Genomic DNA, 22,163 nt, shown 5'->3' with positions numbered 1-22,163 from the left:
ATAATAAATTGGTCTTTTTCTATCATGTTTGCAAAATCTACTGTATAGTACGTATTATTTTCCATTAATTAATAAAAAGTATCTTGCAGAGTTAAAATCGCCTTCAAATCGCCTTGCCTGTTTATTTCCTTTATAGTTGAATAGTTAAATTTACTTAAAGTCACGTCAATGATATTTTTTGTAATAACAATTTTTACCCTTTTTTTATTTGGGGGAGAATTTTTGGGGAAAATAACCGCTACCCTCCAGCCAGACCGGCATTTCTGTATTAGGCTATCATGGAAGAGTCACCTGAAAAATTTTCAGGTTGCCTAAAATACCTACTCAAAAATGTCACAGCTCTCATGCTATAATAATGAATATACCCCAGTTAATAGGGAAAAAAACACGAAAAAATATTAAGCAGGGTTTTGAAGGTGCTAAACGGTAGATGAGAGACAACTGATAATAATTCCCTGAAGACGTACAGCTAATTTTTCTTCTTCTTTTTTTTAACAGTTACAAAGAATGAAAAACTCAGTTTTTTGATTATAAAACGTTACTTGTTCATTTTAGAGAAAAATATTTTAAATAAGTGTTGTAGATTTTAAAAAGTTTTTTAATTTGATTATACTCATATTCATATACATAAACAATTGACCTAGATAATTGTAAAAAACCCTCATTTTTGCACTAATTTATAAATATTAATAACTTTAATTTTTGCATAATAGTATATAATTTAACTACTTGAAATTATGCTATTTAATGGGTTATTTAAGTGTGCTAAATTTCAATCAGATCGACCAAATAGTTTATAAGTTATTCAATTTGTTTATCCCAGAGAGCAATTGTTTATACAACTGCTCTTGCCCTAACAATGACTCTAGAGATATTTAGCAAATCGCAATCAATTATTCGAGACTCTATTTTTAAGATATATTAAAAAAAAATTACATATTATTAAAATTGGTATTAAAAAAACCGTTTGAAAAAGACCCTACTTTTTAGGTTATAAACAATTAGAATAACTTTGACGGTTTCTACGTCACACTACGCTTGCATGTAGGCTCACTGAAAAGCTGGTGAAAAAATACATATTAAAAAAGAAAAAATAATTTTATATGACCAATAGAAATCAAGTAATAATATATAAATATCCAATATAATATATCCAATATCACCTAAAAATGAGCTCAGAGCATGAAATACACCAAGTCTAACAATAACCGATGACAAATTATGAGGATCCTCATTTATATCTACATTTGCAATTATACTGCGAGCTTTCCCATAGAGTGGTTGGTCAAAGGTTACGAATGTTGTATTTTGATTATTTTTTTTGCATTTTGCAGCAGATTCTACTAACGCAGTCAGAATTGTATTTTTATCAGACACCGCCGCATTAATAAATTAATTAACAGATTAAATATTTCTAAGAAGACGTCTAAAGAAGACAGGGATATTGAAAACTGAACCTCAAATTTATTTTAGCAATTGTAATATTCAAAATATAAATGTATCAATATAATAATTAATTTAATCATACAACTACTTAATTTGTTTGTGTCACCAAATCAATAAATTTGAATATACAGTGCTCTTCAGATAAAACTATCCATCTCAAATAACTTTTGAACCACTGATATTTAGAAAAAAAAAAAACGCAAAAACACCTCAAATAATAGTTGAAGAGGGAGACATTGTGCTATACTTAACCTTACCGGGAAAGGCACCCTCTCACCCCCCGTATCATCCTTTAATTTTTTTTAATTACTTCCACATTTTTTTATTGAAAACTTTGTATTCTACTTACTCTTTGTTATGATTTCAAAAATGTATAACACTTGATGCTTAAAGTGGTTAGTTTATGAGAAAAAAATACAAAAGCAAGAAAACTGGATTGAATAAAAATTATTCTTTTAACAATTTTATAACATTAAGAATGAACATTTCGCTACTAAAAATTTTAACAATAATTGTTAAAAATTTTAACAATAATAATTATTAAAAATTTCAGAAGTCATTTTGAATAAATATTGTTAAAATTTTTGGAAGTGAAATTTTGATTCTAAATGTTTGTATGTAATAATATTGTTAAAAACATAATTTTTTTTAATCCAGTTTCCTTGTTTTTGTATTTATTTTTCTCATAAACTAATCACTGCATCATGTGTTATACATTTTTGAATTCAGTACAAAGAGGAGAATCCAAATATAAAATAAAAAAAGGTGGAAGTAATTTAAAAAAAATTAAGGGATGATATGGGGGTGAGAGGGTGCCTTTCTCGGCAAGCTTAAGTATGGTATAATGTCTCCTCTGTCAACTATTATTTGACGTGTTTTTGGGATTTTTCTAAAAATCAGTGGTTCAAAAGTTATTTAACACGTTGACGGACAGTGCGTCAAATGTATAAGCAAGTGTTGTGACACTATGTATTTTGCATAGTAGAATAGGGAAAAATACAACGTCTATAGACGATGTGTCACATTCCATCAATGGAAATTGGACGTCTATAGACGTTCTGTCTGTCAACGTATTAAGGTGGATAGTTTTATTTAAAAAGCACTGTATTTTTTTATTATGGATGATCAGAGGAAAATCATGTATCACAACTTGCATAAACCTTTTTTGTTAAGTACCTACAAAAAATCTTTTCAAAATTTATTTTAAAACCATTTATTTAGAAAGTATAAAAACAAAAATAATTTATCAGAAAGCATTAACGGATCTTGGAGCTGTCCACGTTACCGGTACGCGCGATGAAATTTTCGAAACTTTGGAAGAATTTGTGTGCGAAATTTATGGTACAAAAAATTTATAAAATATTAACACAGCACGATTTCAAACATTCTGCCGAAATTATAAGTCTAATAAGAAAATGAGCCTTTTAATAAAATATTGAAAAATGTGATCCCTCTACTTTGCCGCCGTGCAAAGCCGAATTGAGAAAACATCTGCTAAGAACTCAGTATATTACGAGCATTTGGCGAAACGCATTGGCAAGTCCCCAGTTCTTTAACACCTAACGGAAATGGATGGATAGGTACTAAATATGGATAAATTAGATTTTAATTGGTTTGAGGGAGATTGTTTGCCTCAACCAGTTTATGATGGTATAGTTTATCAGCGAACCAAAGATAATTTCAGATATATTGCTGAAGGTAAGCTTACATACATGTTCTTTTTATAACTGATTTTTTTTTTAGTTAACTCAATCTTCTGCTTCTTCATGTGCCTCATCCTTTCATGACAGTGGCGATCATTACGGCCCATTTTATTCTGTCTGTAGCGATTCTGAAGAGTTCTATTGTTGTTTTTACACTCCACTACTTTAAATTTTTCAACCAGGATAGACATCGTCTTCCCATTCCGTATAAAAGGAAGGACAGAGAATACGTAGCAACTCAATTAATTAATCACTAATTAATTTTTAATTAATTCTAAATACATACCTACTAAAACAATTTACAGATCATGTAGAAGGGGAATCTCCAGGGGAGTCTGGCGAAGAAGAAGAGAATGCATATTTAAGCTCAGATGAGGAGTTTGAAGAAGAAGTACAAGATTCGGACACAGAATTAATTTAGTTTATAGTTTTATACTTTTCTACCCATATATAATAATACTTTTCTACCTAATAATAAATTGGTCTTTTTCTATCATGTTTGCAAAATCTACTGTATAGTACGTATTATTTTCCATTAATTAATAAAAAGTATCTTGCAGAGTTAAAATCGCCTTCAAATCGCCTTGCCTGTTTATTTCCTTTATAGTTGAATAGTTAAATTTACTTAAAGTCACGTCAATGATATTTTTTGTAATAACAATTTTTACCCTTTTTTTATTTGGGGGAGAATTTTTGGGGAAAATAACCGCTACCCTCCAGCCAGACCGGCATTTCTGTATTAGGCTATCATGGAAGAGTCACCTGAAAAATTTTCAGGTTGCCTAAAATACCTACTCAAAAATGTCACAGCTCTCATGCTATAATAATGAATATACCCCAGTTAATAGGGAAAAAAACACGAAAAAATATTAAGCAGGGTTTTGAAGGTGCTAAACGGTAGATGAGAGACAACTGATAATAATTCCCTGAAGACGTACAGCTAATTTTTCTTCTTCTTTTTTTTAACAGTTACAAAGAATGAAAAACTCAGTTTTTTGATTATAAAACGTTACTTGTTCATTTTAGAGAAAAATATTTTAAATAAGTGTTGTAGATTTTAAAAAGTTTTTTAATTTGATTATACTCATATTCATATACATAAACAATTGACCTAGATAATTGTAAAAAACCCTCATTTTTGCACTAATTTATAAATATTAATAACTTTAATTTTTGCATAATAGTATATAATTTAACTACTTGAAATTATGCTATTTAATGGGTTATTTAAGTGTGCTAAATTTCAATCAGATCGACCAAATAGTTTATAAGTTATTCAATTTGTTTATCCCAGAGAGCAATTGTTTATACAACTGCTCTTGCCCTAACAATGACTCTAGAGATATTTAGCAAATCGCAATCAATTATTCGAGACTCTATTTTTAAGATATATTAAAAAAAAATTACATATTATTAAAATTGGTATTAAAAAAACCGTTTGAAAAAGACCCTACTTTTTAGGTTATAAACAATTAGAATAACTTTGACGGTTTCTACGTCACACTACGCTTGCATGTAGGCTCACTGAAAAGCTGGTGAAAAAATACATATTAAAAAAGAAAAAATAATTTTATATGACCAATAGAAATCAAGTAATAATATATAAATATCCAATATAATATATCCAATATCACCTAAAAATGAGCTCAGAGCATGAAATACACCAAGTCTAACAATAACCGATGACAAATTATGAGGATCCTCATTTATATCTACATTTGCAATTATACTGCGAGCTTTCCCATAGAGTGGTTGGTCAAAGGTTACGAATGTTGTATTTTGATTATTTTTTTTGCATTTTGCAGCAGATTCTACTAACGCAGTCAGAATTGTATTTTTATCAGACACCGCCGCATTAATAAATTAATTAACAGATTAAATATTTCTAAGAAGACGTCTAAAGAAGACAGGGATATTGAAAACTGAACCTCAAATTTATTTTAGCAATTGTAATATTCAAAATATAAATGTATCAATATAATAATTAATTTAATCATACAACTACTTAATTTGTTTGTGTCACCAAATCAATAAATTTGAATATACAGTGCTCTTCAGATAAAACTATCCATCTCAAATAACTTTTGAACCACTGATATTTAGAAAAAAAAAAACGCAAAAACACCTCAAATAATAGTTGAAGAGGGAGACATTGTGCTATACTTAACCTTACCGGGAAAGGCACCCTCTCACCCCCCGTATCATCCTTTAATTTTTTTTAATTACTTCCACATTTTTTTATTGAAAACTTTGTATTCTACTTACTCTTTGTTATGATTTCAAAAATGTATAACACTTGATGCTTAAAGTGGTTAGTTTATGAGAAAAAAATACAAAAGCAAGAAAACTGGATTGAATAAAAATTATTCTTTTAACAATTTTATAACATTAAGAATGAACATTTCGCTACTAAAAATTTTAACAATAATTGTTAAAAATTTTAACAATAATAATTATTAAAAATTTCAGAAGTCATTTTGAATAAATATTGTTAAAATTTTTGGAAGTGAAATTTTGATTCTAAATGTTTGTATGTAATAATATTGTTAAAAACATAATTTTTTTTAATCCAGTTTCCTTGTTTTTGTATTTATTTTTCTCATAAACTAATCACTGCATCATGTGTTATACATTTTTGAATTCAGTACAAAGAGGAGAATCCAAATATAAAATAAAAAAAGGTGGAAGTAATTTAAAAAAAATTAAGGGATGATATGGGGGTGAGAGGGTGCCTTTCTCGGCAAGCTTAAGTATGGTATAATGTCTCCTCTGTCAACTATTATTTGACGTGTTTTTGGGATTTTTCTAAAAATCAGTGGTTCAAAAGTTATTTAACACGTTGACGGACAGTGCGTCAAATGTATAAGCAAGTGTTGTGACACTATGTATTTTGCATAGTAGAATAGGGAAAAATACAACGTCTATAGACGATGTGTCACATTCCATCAATGGAAATTGGACGTCTATAGACGTTCTGTCTGTCAACGTATTAAGGTGGATAGTTTTATTTAAAAAGCACTGTATTTTTTTATTATGGATGATCAGAGGAAAATCATGTATCACAACTTGCATAAACCTTTTTTGTTAAGTACCTACAAAAAATCTTTTCAAAATTTATTTTAAAACCATTTATTTAGAAAGTGGGAATAGAAAATTAAAAAAGTAATTAAGTAGTTACTAATTTTAATTTAAATAAACGAATAAAAACTTTGTTTATACTAATTAGATGTCTACCTAGATAAAATATTAATAGTTTCATTAAATGGAATTATAATAGAATTAAACTTACCTTTTTAAAATACTATCAAATTAAAAATAATATATTGGATTAATTTATAGTTATTATTGTATATTTATATAAATAATATACTTTAATTTTACAATAATGTCGTAAGAATTACTTATATTTTACTAATTAAAGTAAGTCATAGCAAACTGCAAATTTTTTCAACCTGTTTCAAATTGGGATTCCATTCTAAAAAATAAAACGAAGCTATTAAATAAAACCTTTACATTCGTTGGCGGTGTTTCACGAGTACCATCAGTTTAACGAGTCATGACTTTTTATTTTTTCACTGCATATGCAATCTATGAAGTGGGTCATAAAATATAGATTCTTTTAAACGACTTGTTCAATTTTCAGCTCTTAATGTTTATAAACAATGGAAATATGATTTATTGAAAAAAAAATTCTAACTTGATTTCTATGGGTCATATAAAATCCTTCTTACTATTTTAACGTGTATTTTTTCACCAGCTTTTTAGTGAGCCTACATACAAGCGTGTAACATAAAATCTGCCAAAGTTATTCTAATTGTTTATAACCTAAAAAGTAGGGTCTTCTTCATACCGTTTTATTAATAACAATTTTGATAAAATTTTAAAACATTTTCAATACATCTTAAAATTATAGTCTCAAATAATCTATTGCGATTTGTAAAATATCTCTAGAGTCACTGTTAGGGCAAGAACAGTTGTTTAAACAATTGCCCTCTGGTATAAACAAATTGAATAACTTATAAACTATTTGGTCGATCTGGTTGAAATTTAGCACACTTAAATAATCCATTAAATAGCATAATTTAAAGTAGTTAAATTATACATTATTATGCAAAAATTAAAGTTATTAATATTTATAAATTAGTGCAAAAATGAGGGTTTTTTACAATTATCTAGGTCAATTGTTTGTATATTTCAATACGTGTCCCACCAAATTAAAGAACTTTTTAAGGTCTACAATATTTATTTGAAACATTTTTCTCTAAAATGCACAAGAAACATTTTATAGCCAAAAAAACTGAGTTTTTCATTCTTTGTAACTGTTTAAAAAAAAGAAGAAGAAAAATTAGCTGTACGTCTTCAGGGAATAATCATAAGTTATCTCTCATCTACCGTTTAGCACCTTCAAAGCCCTGCTTAACATTTTTACGTGAAATCGACGATTTTTTCCCTATTAACTGGTGTAATAAGGAATATGAAATTATAAGACAAATCATAATATTCAAAACATGAAATATGTTAAGATAAAAACTATGTATAAAATTAGACTGAATTTCTTACCAACGATAGCGTAATCAATATCTCCAATTTGAAGTAGGCGGAAGGCGTTCGTTAAAGCAAATAAAGAAGTGCAGCAGGCATTATCCAAGGTGTAGCTGGGTCCTTTAAAATCAAAGTTGTACGAGATTCTATTGGCAGCGTGAAAAGGACTGTTTCCCATAAAAGAATGTCCTTCGGAGTCTCGGACGTTTGTGTTTTCTTCAGATATGAGAGCCATGGCCATGCCAACGAACACACCTAAAAATACATGAATCTATTGTAATTATATACAGACTGGAAGCCTATTATACAGTGAGCACGTAAAGGTTGGAATAAATTCATTTTCCCGAGAATGGACGATTTTGGAAAAAATCCCGAAATAGGTCAATTTTTATTTTTAAATTGCGACTTTTTGGCATATATATCATACTAGTGACGTCACCCATCTGGGAGTGATGCCGTCATCTACGATTTTTTTAAATGAGAATAGGTGTCGTGTGATAGCTCGTTTGAAAGGTAATTCAATTCTCTATCCAGTAGTATAAACGTTAACATAATTATTTATACAGGGTGTCCAAAAAAAATTTGAATTAAATTTATTGACATAAAAAGAAGAATGTGTGTAATTTATTTAACTCAAAATACATTTCACTCCTATCAGAAAATAGTAAATGTTTATTTGACAAATAAATATTGTTTTTTGCTTAAATTCAGTATTAAAGTAGCCACTCACCTTCCTTTTGACAGTTTGAACATTTAATTTAAGCGAAAAGCAATGATTTTTTTCTCAAATAAACGTTTTTTTCTGTTTTCTGAGGACAGTGAAATGTATTTTAAATTAAATAAATTACTTGCATTCTCCTTTTTATGTCAGTAAATTTATTCCAAAAAAAATTTTTTTTTGGATACCCTGTATAAATAATTGTGTTAATGGTTATATTACTGAATATAGAATTGTATTAACTTTCAAATGAACTATCACACGACCCCTATTCCCATTTAAAAGAATTGTCGATGACGTCATCACGCCCAGATGGGTGACGTCACTAGTATGGTATATATGCCAATAAGTCGTAATTTAAAAATAAAAATTGACCTGTTTCGGGATTCTTTTCCAAAATCGTTTATACTCGAGAAAATGAATTTATTCCAACCTTTACGTGCTCACTGTATAGTCTAAGATCCGAAACTAGGTCAACTTTCACCCATCTGAATTTTTTTTTTATTAAATTTCTTATGTAGACAAATATTACTTGCATGGGTTGCCTACCAGAATGCTGTCACAGCTATCCTTAAGGGTTAGGGGGGAGCGTAGGGTTTGAAATCAACATTTCAAGCACATTTTTGAATTTTTTTTTGAAAGTATGGTGGATTTATTTTATTTTTAAATTAAATAAACATATTCAGTACAATTCATAGCATATTCAGACAGAAATTCAGAAAATAAAACAATGGACTTTGCGGTGGGCAACAGAACTCGTCATTGGTTCATGTTTAACAAATAATTCAAAAATATTTTATTAGCTTATGAGTTTCTCGAGGTAACGCTGTCAAGTTTATTTAGTTTTAACTATTTTTGACTTTTTGGTATCACTCAGAAAACAAAACAACGAATTTTTTGCAAAAAAAGAATGAAAATTAACATATCTATTAATATTAAACAAAAAATAAGCATAAAACAATAAATATCTCGACAGCAATACCTCATGAAATGTTTAAAGAAAATATCTACAAAACTCCAGGTGGATCGGTTAAGTAGTTTTTGAGTTACAATGTCTACCGCCTTTGAAAAAAGAAGTGTTGAGAAAAACGCGCTGAAAGTATTGTCAACTTTTGTTTTCAATTTCTTTTTTGCCTATCAAGTCGTAAAGTAATGCACACCGGAAGATGTTTTTGAATCGCGGAGTAATTTACAAAAGATAATGGGAACAGCTCTTGACCGTTGCTCACTACGCTCAAGTGCCCTGGCACGAACATGCTGCAAGCGAGTCAAAGCGATATTCAACATGCTGTATTTTCGGTAATTTTGCTAAAAATCAATCTGAAATTTTCAGGGAGTATTTTTGAGTTATGTATGTACTTTCATAAATAAAAGAAATCGAAAATTTCAATATTTTTAAACACTGCTTAATAAAAAAACTTTATTTAGCAAGTTTCACCCATTTTTTACCAATCAAATTTCATAGACACTTCTTTTTCTTCTTGTAGTGCCTATCCGTTTCGGATGTTATCGACCATCATGGCAATCTGTACTTTGCACACTGCTGCACGAAAATTATTTGTGGTTGTTGTGTTAAACCACGTACGTAAATTTTTCAGCCAGGAAATCCTTCGCCTTCCTGGTCCTCGCTTTCCTTTCCAATTCTTCTTTGCCAACCGTCTTCCGTGTTTTTACCTCCGAAAATAGATCTCTGTACGTTTCGTTCCCACCTCTCTATAATTCATTCTTCTGTATTATATTCTTTATATTCTAATAATGAATAAGGAATGTAAAATTATAAAACAAATCATAACTGAGAACAGCTTATTTAAACTAAAAGTTTAAAACATATAAAATAGGTCTATGAGGTATTGTCTACGCGTTAACGTTCACGCAGTGTTCAAGTGCAAGTGCATGAACAAAGTTCATTATACAGGGTGTTTGGTAAAGAATGGACCATAGCTTAACCTTTGATTCCTGAGGTTAAAATAAGTCGATTTAAGCTAACTTACCTTAGCACAAAAGTTGATAATAACGAAATAAAGGGTGTCAAAGTTAAACTTTTATTTTATTTATCTTTGAATATTTCCTGACAAGCATGGGACAACAACACGAAATTTGGTAGGTGATGCTGGTATTATACAGTCTACTAAATTATGTTAAACAAACATTTATGGATACTACCAGAGGCGTACGACGGGGGAACGTGGATGGTTGACCCTTCCCAAATTCTACACCACTGGTGGAATTGCTATTTTAGTGCAATTTTTTGATGCTCCAATACTTTCTATGTAAAAACATACTCTTTATTCGTAACGATAAAGCCATTAGTTTTCGATATATTTAAAGCTAAAAACGAAGGAGCATAATACATTAGACAAAATAAGTGTGCCTTTTCATTTTTAACTTCAAATATCTCGAAAACTAATGACTTTATCTTTACGAATAAAGAGTATATTATTTGCATAGAAAGTATTGGAGAATCTAAAAATTATGCTAAATTAGCAGTTTCATCAGTGGCGTAGAATTTGGGAAGGGTCAACCATTCACTTTCCCCTGTCGTACGCCTCTGGTATTAACCACAAACGATTATTTAACATAATTTAGTAGGGTGTGCAATACCCACACTTTTTTCCAAGTACCATAAGGATATGTCAAATAGTTTTATAGTACCGGGCACACATAATGCTTAAAGTTTTACATAAAGAAAAAATCATTAAAAAAAAAGAATACATTAAAATAATTTGACATATTATCCGTGTCATACTTGTCAGAAAGTGTAGGTACTGTACACCCTACTAAATTATGTTAAATAATCGTTTCTGGCTACTACCAGAGGCGTACGACAAATGAAACTGCTATTTTAGCATAATTTTTAGATTCTCCAATACTTTCTATGCAGATAATATACTCTTTATTCGTAACGATAAAGTTATTAGTTTTTGAAATATTTGAAGTTAAAAATGAAAAGGCACACTTATTTTGATTAATGTATTATGCTCCTTCGTTTTTAGCTTCAAATATCTCGAAAACTAATGGCTTTATCGTTACAAATGAGGAGTATATTTTTTACATAAAAAGTACTGGAGAATAAAAAAATTGCACTAAAATAGCAATTCCGCCAGTGGCGTAGAATTTGGAAGGGTCAACCATTCACGTTTCCCCGTTGTACGCCTCTAGTAGTAGCCAGAAACGTTTGTTTAACATAATTTAGTAGATTGTACAATATCAGCACCACTTACTAAATTTCAAGTTGATGTCCCATGCCTGTCAGGAAATATTCAAAAATAAATAAAATCAAAGTTTAACTTTGACACCTTGTATTTCGGTTATTATCAACTTTTGTACTAAGGTAAGTTAGCTTAAATCGACCTATTTTAAGCTCAATAATCTAAGGATAAGTTATGGCCCATTCTTTACCAAACACCCTGTATACATATACCAGGGAAAATTCAGAGCAAGATAAGTGTAGAAAGGGGAAGAATCTCATGGTTGCGTAACTTGAGGGAATGGTACGGATGCATATCAATCGAACTATTCCAAGCAGCAGCATTTAAGATCAGAATAGCCATAATGATTGTTAACCTCCGTCTCGGAGATGGCACGTAAAGAAGAAGAAGATGGTTACTGCTAGAATTACTAATAAAGTGTTTATAAAAATATTGTATTATGTACCTGTTTTTGTTCCTCTGAGTTCCTTTGGATTATATCCAGCATCAATGATGGCCTCAAACACAGTTTCCAATAGAATTCTATGGCGTGGATCAGTATACTCAGCCCATTTTGGATGCATCTCGAAAAATGAAGCGTCAAATTTATCAATATCATTCACTTGCCCCGTTCGCCCTGAAATGCCTTTGAAACCTAAAGAGAAAAAAATAAATGCATGACCTTTTACATATGCATAGTATAGTCTTTTCTTACTTAAATCATAGCGGGGTGAATCTGATAGTAAATCATAGCCACCAATTAATGCTTCCTTTAACTCTTCAAAATTGCTGCAATTTGGGAAGTGGCCTGAGGCTCCAGATATAACAATTTCGTCTTGATCTTTCATGTTGGCTTAATATGAGTTAATCTGAAAACTTAAATTTTGTAAACATTAAAAATCAGTTTAATGCATAATATGTATTATAAATTAACAAAACCTAATAGGCCTGGATCCCGCGTACCAAAAAAAGCTTATTATGTAATAGCAATCTGAAAATTTGTTAATAGCTTAACGGTGTCTAGTCGGACAAACTTTGATCTATGGGAACACTGGAAAAGAAGAAGTTTTAATTGTGGAACGTGATTTTAATTGTGGAACGTGTCATCCTCACCCTGATAAGTTTATGAATATGAAAACTAGCACTCTATTTTTAAGTTTATTCAATAGCAAACTTTATACAATATATTAAAAAGTTTTTGTCCGACAAATATATTGGGCGTTTTAATAAGTCCGACACGTAGAACATTTCAAATGACAGGAATTATGTAGGTGATAAATAGCAGTCTGATTTTTGCATGAGAGTTTAATGAAAGGGTAACAAATCAATTTGAAGTTCTGTCCGACAAAATACATGGGGCGTTTTCGTAGTCTGACGTTCGAAACCTGTAACCTGTTACACAAATAAAACTTTCCCTGTTCCAGTGTTCCCATACATCAAAGTTTGTCCGACTAGACATCGTTAAGCTATTAACAAATTTTCAGGCTGCTATTAATCAACTTTTTTGGTACGCGGGATCCAGACCTATAAAGTTATTAAGCATTAAAACTGTATATGTTGTCGTCGGATTCACACTAAAACAATAAATAAACTAAAATACAAAATGGCAAGATCCCTCAAGAATACAACGCTTAAACTAAAAAGCAACAATACATAATATGTAACACACAACACATTAACACACTTCTTTCTATGTACAAAAAATTTAGAAAACTTAATTCACACAATCACATCTATGATACAGATTACATAAACAAATCAACACAAAATAAAACACAAAAACGGCCAGAATTTGGCATCGCTAGGGTTACAGGTAATAGTATGATTCTCAAACAAGGTTTTCAATCACACACTTGCTGTAGCCTATAAGATCTAGGCCAGGTATGTCAATTTTTAAAAATATACACAACCTCATAAAATTTGGTTATAAAATCTTCTCACAATTTTTACAATAATCTTTTTTGAGGACGATTTCTGGAGCGAAAATCGAAACCTCAAGTATTAGTTCATTAAAAATATCATTTTCATTACACCAATAATTGTGGCTAAATCCCATATAATCATAATACTTAAGGAGATAGGCGTAAAATCTTGGTCCAATGCTACATTCATTTTTTTTCGAATCCTCGGAAAACTAATAAACATTTTTGAAAAATTTGAACGCAGAATTAAAGATTACATTATTACAGAGGGCCGAAAGTCCCTTAGAATAAACAAAAAGTTTCTTTTGAACGAAATATTTGAAATTAAAAATCACACTAAATTTTCTCTTTTTTTTTTCACCACTGTAACTTATTCAAATAAACATTATATAAGTTTTCAGGGACTTTTGGCCCTCATTCTGCGTTTAAATTTTTCAAAAATATTTATTAGTTTTCTCAGGATTCGGAAAAAATGAATGCATTTAAATAGCATTGGACCTAGATTTTACGTCTGCCCCCTTAACATGTTTATGTTTAGAGTAATATTTTTCGTGATTACCGGTATTTTTGATTCCTTTGCATTCATTTTAAGGACATATTTTTCATCCTCACTCACTACCTTGTTCAGTCGGTTTTGTAGTTGTTGTTCGCTTTCCGCAATTAATACCATATCATTGGCATTTTGGATGTTATTAACAATTCTTCCGTTGACTTTTAATGCCTTCTTTTGCGTCATCTAGAGCTCGTGCAAATATTTCCTCCTAGCACACATTGAGTTCATGTATTATGTTCATATCAATGGAATCGATTTTTTGTAAACATTCTCTTATAGTCCATGTGGTGAGACCGCTCCCGTCTGAAAAAATTTCTGATTCAGTTTCTTTGTGGATTCCTATTCAAAAATGTCCCCTTTAAACAAATCTGAAGGGTGCCGGGCGGAATTTTTGAGGAGAAATTATTTAAACAAATACAAGAGATCATCTTTTTGACCCGAAGAATATTTTTTAGGTTTCTTGGGTCATTCTAAACAATAAAGGTATCATGTAATTTTTCTCAGAAGTTGATAGTTTTCGAGTTATAGGCGCTTTAAAATGCGAAAAATGCGAAAATAAGCATTTTCAAGGCTTAAAAACTCGTATTTGTATTAGTATTTTTGAGCTTGCCAAGTACTTGAGTTATAGTTTAAACATTCATTTTCAAGATTCTGCAAACTGATCGGATCTAACTTAATTTACACCGTTGTTATTTAATTGTTAATTATGCGTGTCCATTAGATTCTTTTGCCGGTGCAGCTCGCACTTTTTATAAAAATCTCCTATTTTCCTTCGAAAGATATTTTTTTTTAGATTTTTTAGACATTCTAAATAAAATAGAGCTCTTGTCATTTTTCTCAAAAGTTAATAGTTTTAAAGCTATAAGCGATTTAAAATCTGAAAATGTGCATTAAATCGCTTATAACTTTAAAACTCTTAACTTTTGAGAAAAATGACAGGAAACCTATTTTATTTAGAATGTCACGAAAAATCTAAAAAAATTATTTTTCGGGGGAAAATAGTCGATTTTTGGAAATAGTGCCCGCCGCACCGGCAAAAAATCGGATGGACATGTATAATTAACAATTAAAAAACAACGGTGTAAATTGAAGTTAGACCCGATAAGTCTGCAGAATCTTGAAAACTAATGTTTAAACTACAATTCAAGTACTTGGAAACCTCAAAAATACTAATTTAAATATGAGTTTGTAAGCCTTGAAAATGCGTATTTTCGCATTTTTTAGATTTTAAATCGCGATAACTCGAAAACTATCAATTTTTGTGAAAAATCATAAAATACCTTTCTTGTTTAGAATGACCCAAAAAACCTAAAAAAATATTCTTCGGGTCAAAAAAGGGTGATCTTTTGTATTTGTTTAAATAGTCTAGTAAAATAAAATTACACTACATGTAAATCAAAATGTAAATTCGTACAGGTTAAAACAAATGTTATATCAAAGTTTTGGTGGGTACAAAAGATATTTTCAAGAAAGTATCCAAATCATACAAGGGGATCATTGTTTAATTAATTAACAAGGGGTCATTTTTGCAAAAATATTTTTTTTAACTGCTGAGGTCATTAAATTACTAATAAAGGTATATTGGATTATTTTCTGCAAAGCTGAAGGGTAAATATTTCACATAAGACTTACTAAATTAAATTTGACCCCCTACTTATTTAAATAATTATACATAAAACTTTAAAATCAAATTTGCAAGAAATTATTTTTAGCGTTTTAAATAAGCACTATAAAATATCTTATTTTACAGAAGAAGTTGCGCTATGTTATAAGTATTAATAAAAAAAATTGGTCCAAAAATATTTAATATTTTTTGAGATATTAAATTTATTTATTAAATGTTACTCTATTTTCAATTACAAAAACGCGGTTGTTGCCAAAGAAATATTCACCTGTATTAAATCTTATTATTTTTATTTTTATGTATATTTTCGATAAATGTATTGATAAATTCAAATTTCAATTAAAATTTCCCCTAAAATGGCATTTGAAAATTATTCAAATGTGTTTATAATTTGTTTTTTTTTAATAACGTCGCGGGGATTAAATATTTTGAAATGCCGTTTCGATAATTGGCTTCCTGGGAATTTTTCACTAATTAACAATTTTTTTTGTCTTTTTTTCCTCTTCTTTTTTTTTCTTGGATTTATATTACTACGGGCCCTTTTTGGGGTTAAGTTTCATTAAGGATGTCGAATCTCTAAGTTGTAGATTCTAGACCTAAAAATATTAAGATTGGTCTAAAATCACTTAAATAAAATGTGGCTACTTACTGAGATACAAGGTGTTTTATTTAAAAATTTAAAAATTATTTTTACCAACTACTTTCAAACTATTTGACGTATCCTTATCATACTTGGCAGAAAGTGTGGGTACTATACAGTCAACTAAATTGTGATAAATAAAAGTTTTTAGCTACTACCAGAGGCGTACGACAGGAGATAGTTAATGGTTGACCCTTCCCAAATTCTACGCCACTGAGGTAATTACTATTTTAGCGAAATTTTTCGATTCTCCAATACTTTCTATGTAAATAATATACTCTTTACTGGTAACAATTAAGTCATTAGTTTTCTAGATATTGGACGCTAAAAATGAAATGGCATAGTTATTTTGATTCATTCATTCATTCATTTTAAACTTCCAATATCTCTCAAACTGATGACTTTATCGATACCAATAAAGTTATTTACATACAAAGTATTGGAGAATCGAAAAATTTCGCTAAAATAGTAATTCACTCAGTGTCGTAGAATTTGGGAAGGGTCAATCATTCACTATCCCTTGTGGTGCACCTCTGGCACTAGCTAGAAACGTTTATTAATCACAATTTAGTAGGGTGTATAATAGCCACACTTTCTGCCAAGTATGATAAGGATACGTCGAATAGTTTTAAAGTGCTTGGTAACAATAATTTTTAAATTTTTAAATGAAACACCCTGTAACTCAGTAAGTAGCCACATTTTATTTAAGAGATGTTAGTTAAATCTTAATATTTTTAGGTCTAGAATCTACAACTCAGAGATTCGACATTCTTAATAAAATTTAACCCTAAAAGGGCCCGTAGTAACATAGCTCCAAGAAAAAAAGAAGAGGGAGAAACGACAAAAAAATTTTGTTAATTAGTAAAAAATTCCCAGGAACCCAATTATGGAAACTGCATTTCAAAATACTTAATCCCCCGACGTTATTATAAAAACAAATTATAAACAAATTTGAATAATTTTCAAATGCCATTTTAGGGGAGAGTTTAATTGAAATTTGAATTTATCAATACATTTATCGAAAACATACATCAAAATAAAAATAATGAGATCTTAAGCAGGTAAATATTTCTTTGGCAACAACCGCGTTTTTGCAATTGAAAATATAGTAACATTTAACAAACAAATTCAATATCTCAAAAAATATTAAATATTTTTCGACCAATTTTTTTATGCTTAATACTGGTAACATAGTGCAACTTAGTCTGTAAAATAAGATATTTTATACTGCTTATTTAAAACTCTAAAAATAATTATGGGCAAATTTGTCTTTAAAGTTTTATATACAATTATTTAAATAAATAGGGGGTCAAATTTAATTTAGTAAGTCTTGTGTGAAATATTTACCCTTCAACTTTGCAGAAAAAAATCCCATAGACCTTCATCAATAAGTGAATTACCTCAGCAGTTAAAAACGTATTTTTTTTTGCAAAAATGACCCCTTTTTAATTATTTAAACAATGATCCCTATTATTTCTTGAAAATATCTTTTGTACCCACCTAAACTTTGATATAAAATTTGTTTTAACCTGTACGCATTTATATTTTGACTTTTTTTTATATTATTAGGCTAAAAGTAGATATTTTTGAATAGGAATCCATAAAGAAACCGAATCAGAAATTTTTTCAAACGGGAGCGGTCTCACCATATTATGAACTATTAGTTTTTCGTACTTCGACTTTATCAAACGTTTTTTTTATAATCTATGAAACACAAATATAGGTAGGTACATTTTTTTCTTTCGAATTTGACTCTTTCTTTCATTCGTGTCCATCCGTGTTAAATGACCGAACCATGCTAATTTTCTCTGCTTTATTGTGTCAAGTAAATGATTTATTTTAAGTTTTGTTTTTTATTTCTTCATTTCTGAGTCTGTCTGTCTTTCTAGACCCTATCTTTCTTCTGAGGTATTTCATTTCTGCTGCTTGTCTCCTACTCTTGTATTTAAGATTGTCTTGTGTTTAAGATTTAGTTTTCTGCTCCGTACGTTAACGTTGGCCTATATATTGTTTCAATATTGTCATCATCATTTTCCTTGATATTTCTTTGTTGTTGAGGAATCCTCTATTTAGTAAGTACCTGGAGTAGTTTTCCTGTACTCTCTTGTCTGTTGTTGAGATCGTCTTCGATTTTTCATTTGTATGCGCTGTTTCACATTATAAGAATTTTGATCGTGCGATGGTTAGGTTAACATCTACTTAGTGGCTTGAGCAATCATATGGAATCTTTATCGTTTTACCGCTTGAAACGTTCGGTGAAGGGAGAAAAAATCCTCGAGCCACTCTGTAAAGTTCAACCATCGTACGGTCAAATTCTTATAATGTGAAATAACCGTATTTGTATGCTTTATTTTATGTTTGTATGGTTACAAAAATAATGGAAAAGCATGGCTACAAGATGGAAAAATAAATATTACGGGAAAAAATTTGGCTGTAATGAGAGATACAAAATAGCTATACCAAGATCACAAGAAATTGTCATAACACACTCCTAAGGATGAAACAGGTACATCACAATCCCTGTAGTGAAAAAGAAACAAGAATAACAGATCCTAATGCTAATTTATGGTTATCAGTATTATACAGGGTGTTTCAAAAAGGTATGTCATATATTAAATCACGCATTCCGGGGACAAAAATAAATTGATTGAATCCAACTTACCTTAGTACAAAAGTGTACAAAAAAAATTTACAGCCCTTTGAAGTTACAAAATGAAAATCGTTTTTTTTTCATATATCGAAATCTCTTAGAGATTTTTCATTGAAAATGGACATGTGGCATTCTTATGGCAGCAACATTTTAAAAAGAAATTAAAGTGAAATTTGTGCTCCCCATAAAAATTTTATGGGGGTTTTGCTCCCTTAAATCTCCCCAAACTTTTGTGTACGTTCCAATTAATTCATTATTGTGGTACCATTAGTTAAACACAACGTTTTTAAAACATTTTTGCCTCCTAGTATTTTTTCGATAAGCAAATTTTTATAGAGATGCGGCTTCTTTTTAATATGTTTACATAAAAATTCTATGGGGGTTTTTTTTCCTTTAAACTCCCCAAATGTTCGTCTATGTTCCAATTAAACTATGATTGTGGTGCCATTAGGTAAACATAGTGTTTTTAAAACTTTTTTGCCTCTTAGTCTTTTTTTGATAAGTCACCTTTTATCGAGATGTGGCTTCTTCTTTAAAATATACCTAAAAATGTAAATTATAAATAAATTTTCAGATTATTGACATATGTGGTGGATTCGACAAATATTCAAAATATCTCGATAAACACTGGCTTATCGAAAAAGTACTAAGAGGCAAAAAAGTTTTAAAAACATTGTGTTTAACTAATGGTGTCACAGTAATAATTTAATTGGAACGTACACAAAAGTTTGGGGGGGTTTAAGGGAGCAAAACCCCCATAAAATTTTTATGGGGTGCACAAATTTCACTTTAATTTTTTTTAAGATGTTGCTGCCATAAGAATGCCACATGTCCATTTTCAACGACAAATCTCTAAGAGATTTCGATATATGAAAAAAAATCGATTTTCATTTTGTAACTTCAAAGGGCTGTAACTTTTTTGTGTACACTTTTGTACTAAGGTAAGTTGGATTCAATCAATTTATTTTTGCCCCCGGAATGCGTGATTTAATTTATGACATACCTTTTTGAAACACCCTGTAGTGTAGGAAACAGAGGTGGAACTTCGCAAACTCGACACAAGTCCGGTTTTATTTTTTTTCTGGTATATCAAGGGGTGCTTATTATAAAACTAACTTTTTCTTAAAATATTTCGCACCGGAACACTTATTTTCATCCCTTTAAAGGGGGTAGTTTGTGGTTTTTGCGAAACGTAGCCCTTCTTGCACGTTTTTGCAAAAAATGTCGGGGCACATGTCGGGGGGGGGGGGCGGCGTCCCCCCCGTTGATAAAGTTGATATGTTTTTAAAAAAGATGTTTTAAAAAAATATTTTTCTTTAACTGTAATGGGAATCAAGAAGAAACCCTGCGACAATTAATCACAAATAAGTGTCTGATTTTTTTGGAATAGGTTTTATTTAAGGGCCATTGCCCATTTTTCAATTACAGAGTGTTACATTTAAAAAAAACCCTTTTTATACCATCTGAACCGCTTATGTTAGTGTAAAAAAACTTTCAGCGATTACCCATGTACTGGTGTTATTTAAAAAAGTTGTATAATGCACCCCATTTTTCTCCAGAACCATCCCAAAAAAAGAGAGAATTATTAAAGAAAGTGGTTTTCTTGGAATCCTTCACACAACATGCCTCTTATTAATGCTTCTATATCATTTTGTGCACGTTCTTATTACCCATGCATGGACACCAAAAGCGATTTCCTAATACAACTGCTGTATCCAAAAAACTAAAAATAAAACGGGGGTTTGAAAAAAAAAATTTTCGCTTTTTGACTCATATGGGCCTCCTACTCCATAAATAGGGTTTTTCATAAATATATATGGTTATTACAACATCCTTGCGGAAACTACTCCTATCTCTGAAAATGAGTTTGGCGAGCATGTTTTTACGCTTTTCTCATTACCTATCTATTTTTTTTAAACAAAGCTTATACAAAATTAAAGAGCACTATTTGCTCTATAAATAAGATTATATGCATTTTTTTCGTATAAGCAATTGTTACGGCACAGTGGCGCCGTAAATCTCAGAAATCCTTTTGCGGGCTCAAATTTTTGTTTTTTTTTTCGTCACCTATTCATTTTATTGATAACGTACGTATGGCAAATCAAAGAACACACTATCTGCTACATATTATGACTTATAGATATTTTACTTTATTTGCACCCTAAAGCCACAGTGGTGGCCCAAAATCAATTTTAGCATATTTTGTTTTATTCATTTTCCTTCTTTTTTGACTGGTTCTGAAGAAAATATGGGGGTACATTATACAAAATTTGTAAATAACGCGGGTAATCGCTGAAAGTTTTTTTACGCTAGCATAAGCGGTTCAGATGGTATAAAAGCGGGTTTTTTTAAAATTTAACACCCTGCAATTAAAAAATGGACAATCGCCCTTAAATGAAACCTTTACCAAAAAATCAGCCACTTATTTGTGTTTAATTAGCGCAGGGTTTCTTTTTGATTCCCAATACAGTTAGGGAAAAATAATTTTTTTAAAAACATCTTTTTTAAAAACTTGTCAACTTTAGGGCGCCATCCCCGCTAACCGGTGGGTGATGATATATGCTGTCGCGGAATAAATTCTAGGAAATATATTCCTCTTGACATTTCTATTAAGGAATTTTTGGCAAAAACGTACAGGAAGGACTACGTTTCGCAAAAACCACAGACTACCCTCCTTAAAGGGATGAAAATGGGTGTTCCGGGCGAAATCTTTTAAGAAAAAGTTAGTCTCATTAAAAGCACCCCTTGATATACCAGAAAAAAAAATAAAACCAAACTTGTGTCGAGTTTGCGAGATTCAACCTCTGTTTCCTACACTTTGAAGAAAGTAACTTAAAAAAGGAAACTTACCTTGAGTGAACAACACCAATCCAAAATCCTAGTACAACTAAATACCCTTCTCTCACAATTACTACTGCCGACACCAACTAACAATTTGGATTTTTATGGGTAGCTAAGAATATTAAAGATGTTCTTGTATATTTTTATGTTCTTGTATATTTTTATGACTTCCCTTATAACATTTTAATCTCATATTTTACGACACATTGTTAATATTTTATCTTTAATGCTAATTGAAGTGCAAATGGCGTACAATTAAAAAATAGAATAAAGATTGTATTGAGTTGCGGTTTACTGAGGTAGTGTATGAAAAATGGGTATTGGTCCAACGATATC

The 22,163-nt window shown here is 30.2% G+C and overlaps 1 protein-coding gene across 2 annotated transcripts in view; it reads right to left on the bottom strand.

Moving 5' to 3' along the window:
• LOC114339102 (fatty acid synthase) overlaps window positions 1-21,932 on the bottom strand; it is a 172,838-nt gene extending 150,906 nt beyond the window's left edge. Inside the window, exons 1-4 of one of the 2 annotated variants that reach the window (XM_028289735.2) lie at window positions 21,837-21,932; window positions 12,313-12,473; window positions 12,064-12,252; window positions 7,710-7,946 (exon numbers count right to left, since the gene is read on the bottom strand). In XM_028289735.2, the coding sequence (XP_028145536.2) occupies window positions 7,710-7,946; window positions 12,064-12,252; window positions 12,313-12,445 (559 nt within the window). In that variant the 5' untranslated portion in view covers window positions 12,446-12,473; window positions 21,837-21,932. The remainder of the gene's footprint in view (window positions 1-7,709; window positions 7,947-12,063; window positions 12,253-12,312; window positions 12,474-21,836) is intronic. The other variant, XM_028289736.2, reaches the window with a different exon arrangement.
• Window positions 21,933-22,163: the final 231 nt, after the last annotated feature.

Source organism: Diabrotica virgifera, chromosome 1 (assembly GCF_917563875.1).
Source record: "Diabrotica virgifera virgifera chromosome 1, PGI_DIABVI_V3a".
Classification (NCBI taxonomy): Eukaryota; Metazoa; Arthropoda; class Insecta; order Coleoptera; family Chrysomelidae; genus Diabrotica; species Diabrotica virgifera.
Note: the sequence above shows the minus strand (reverse complement) of the source record. Positions and strands in the feature narration are given on the sequence as shown.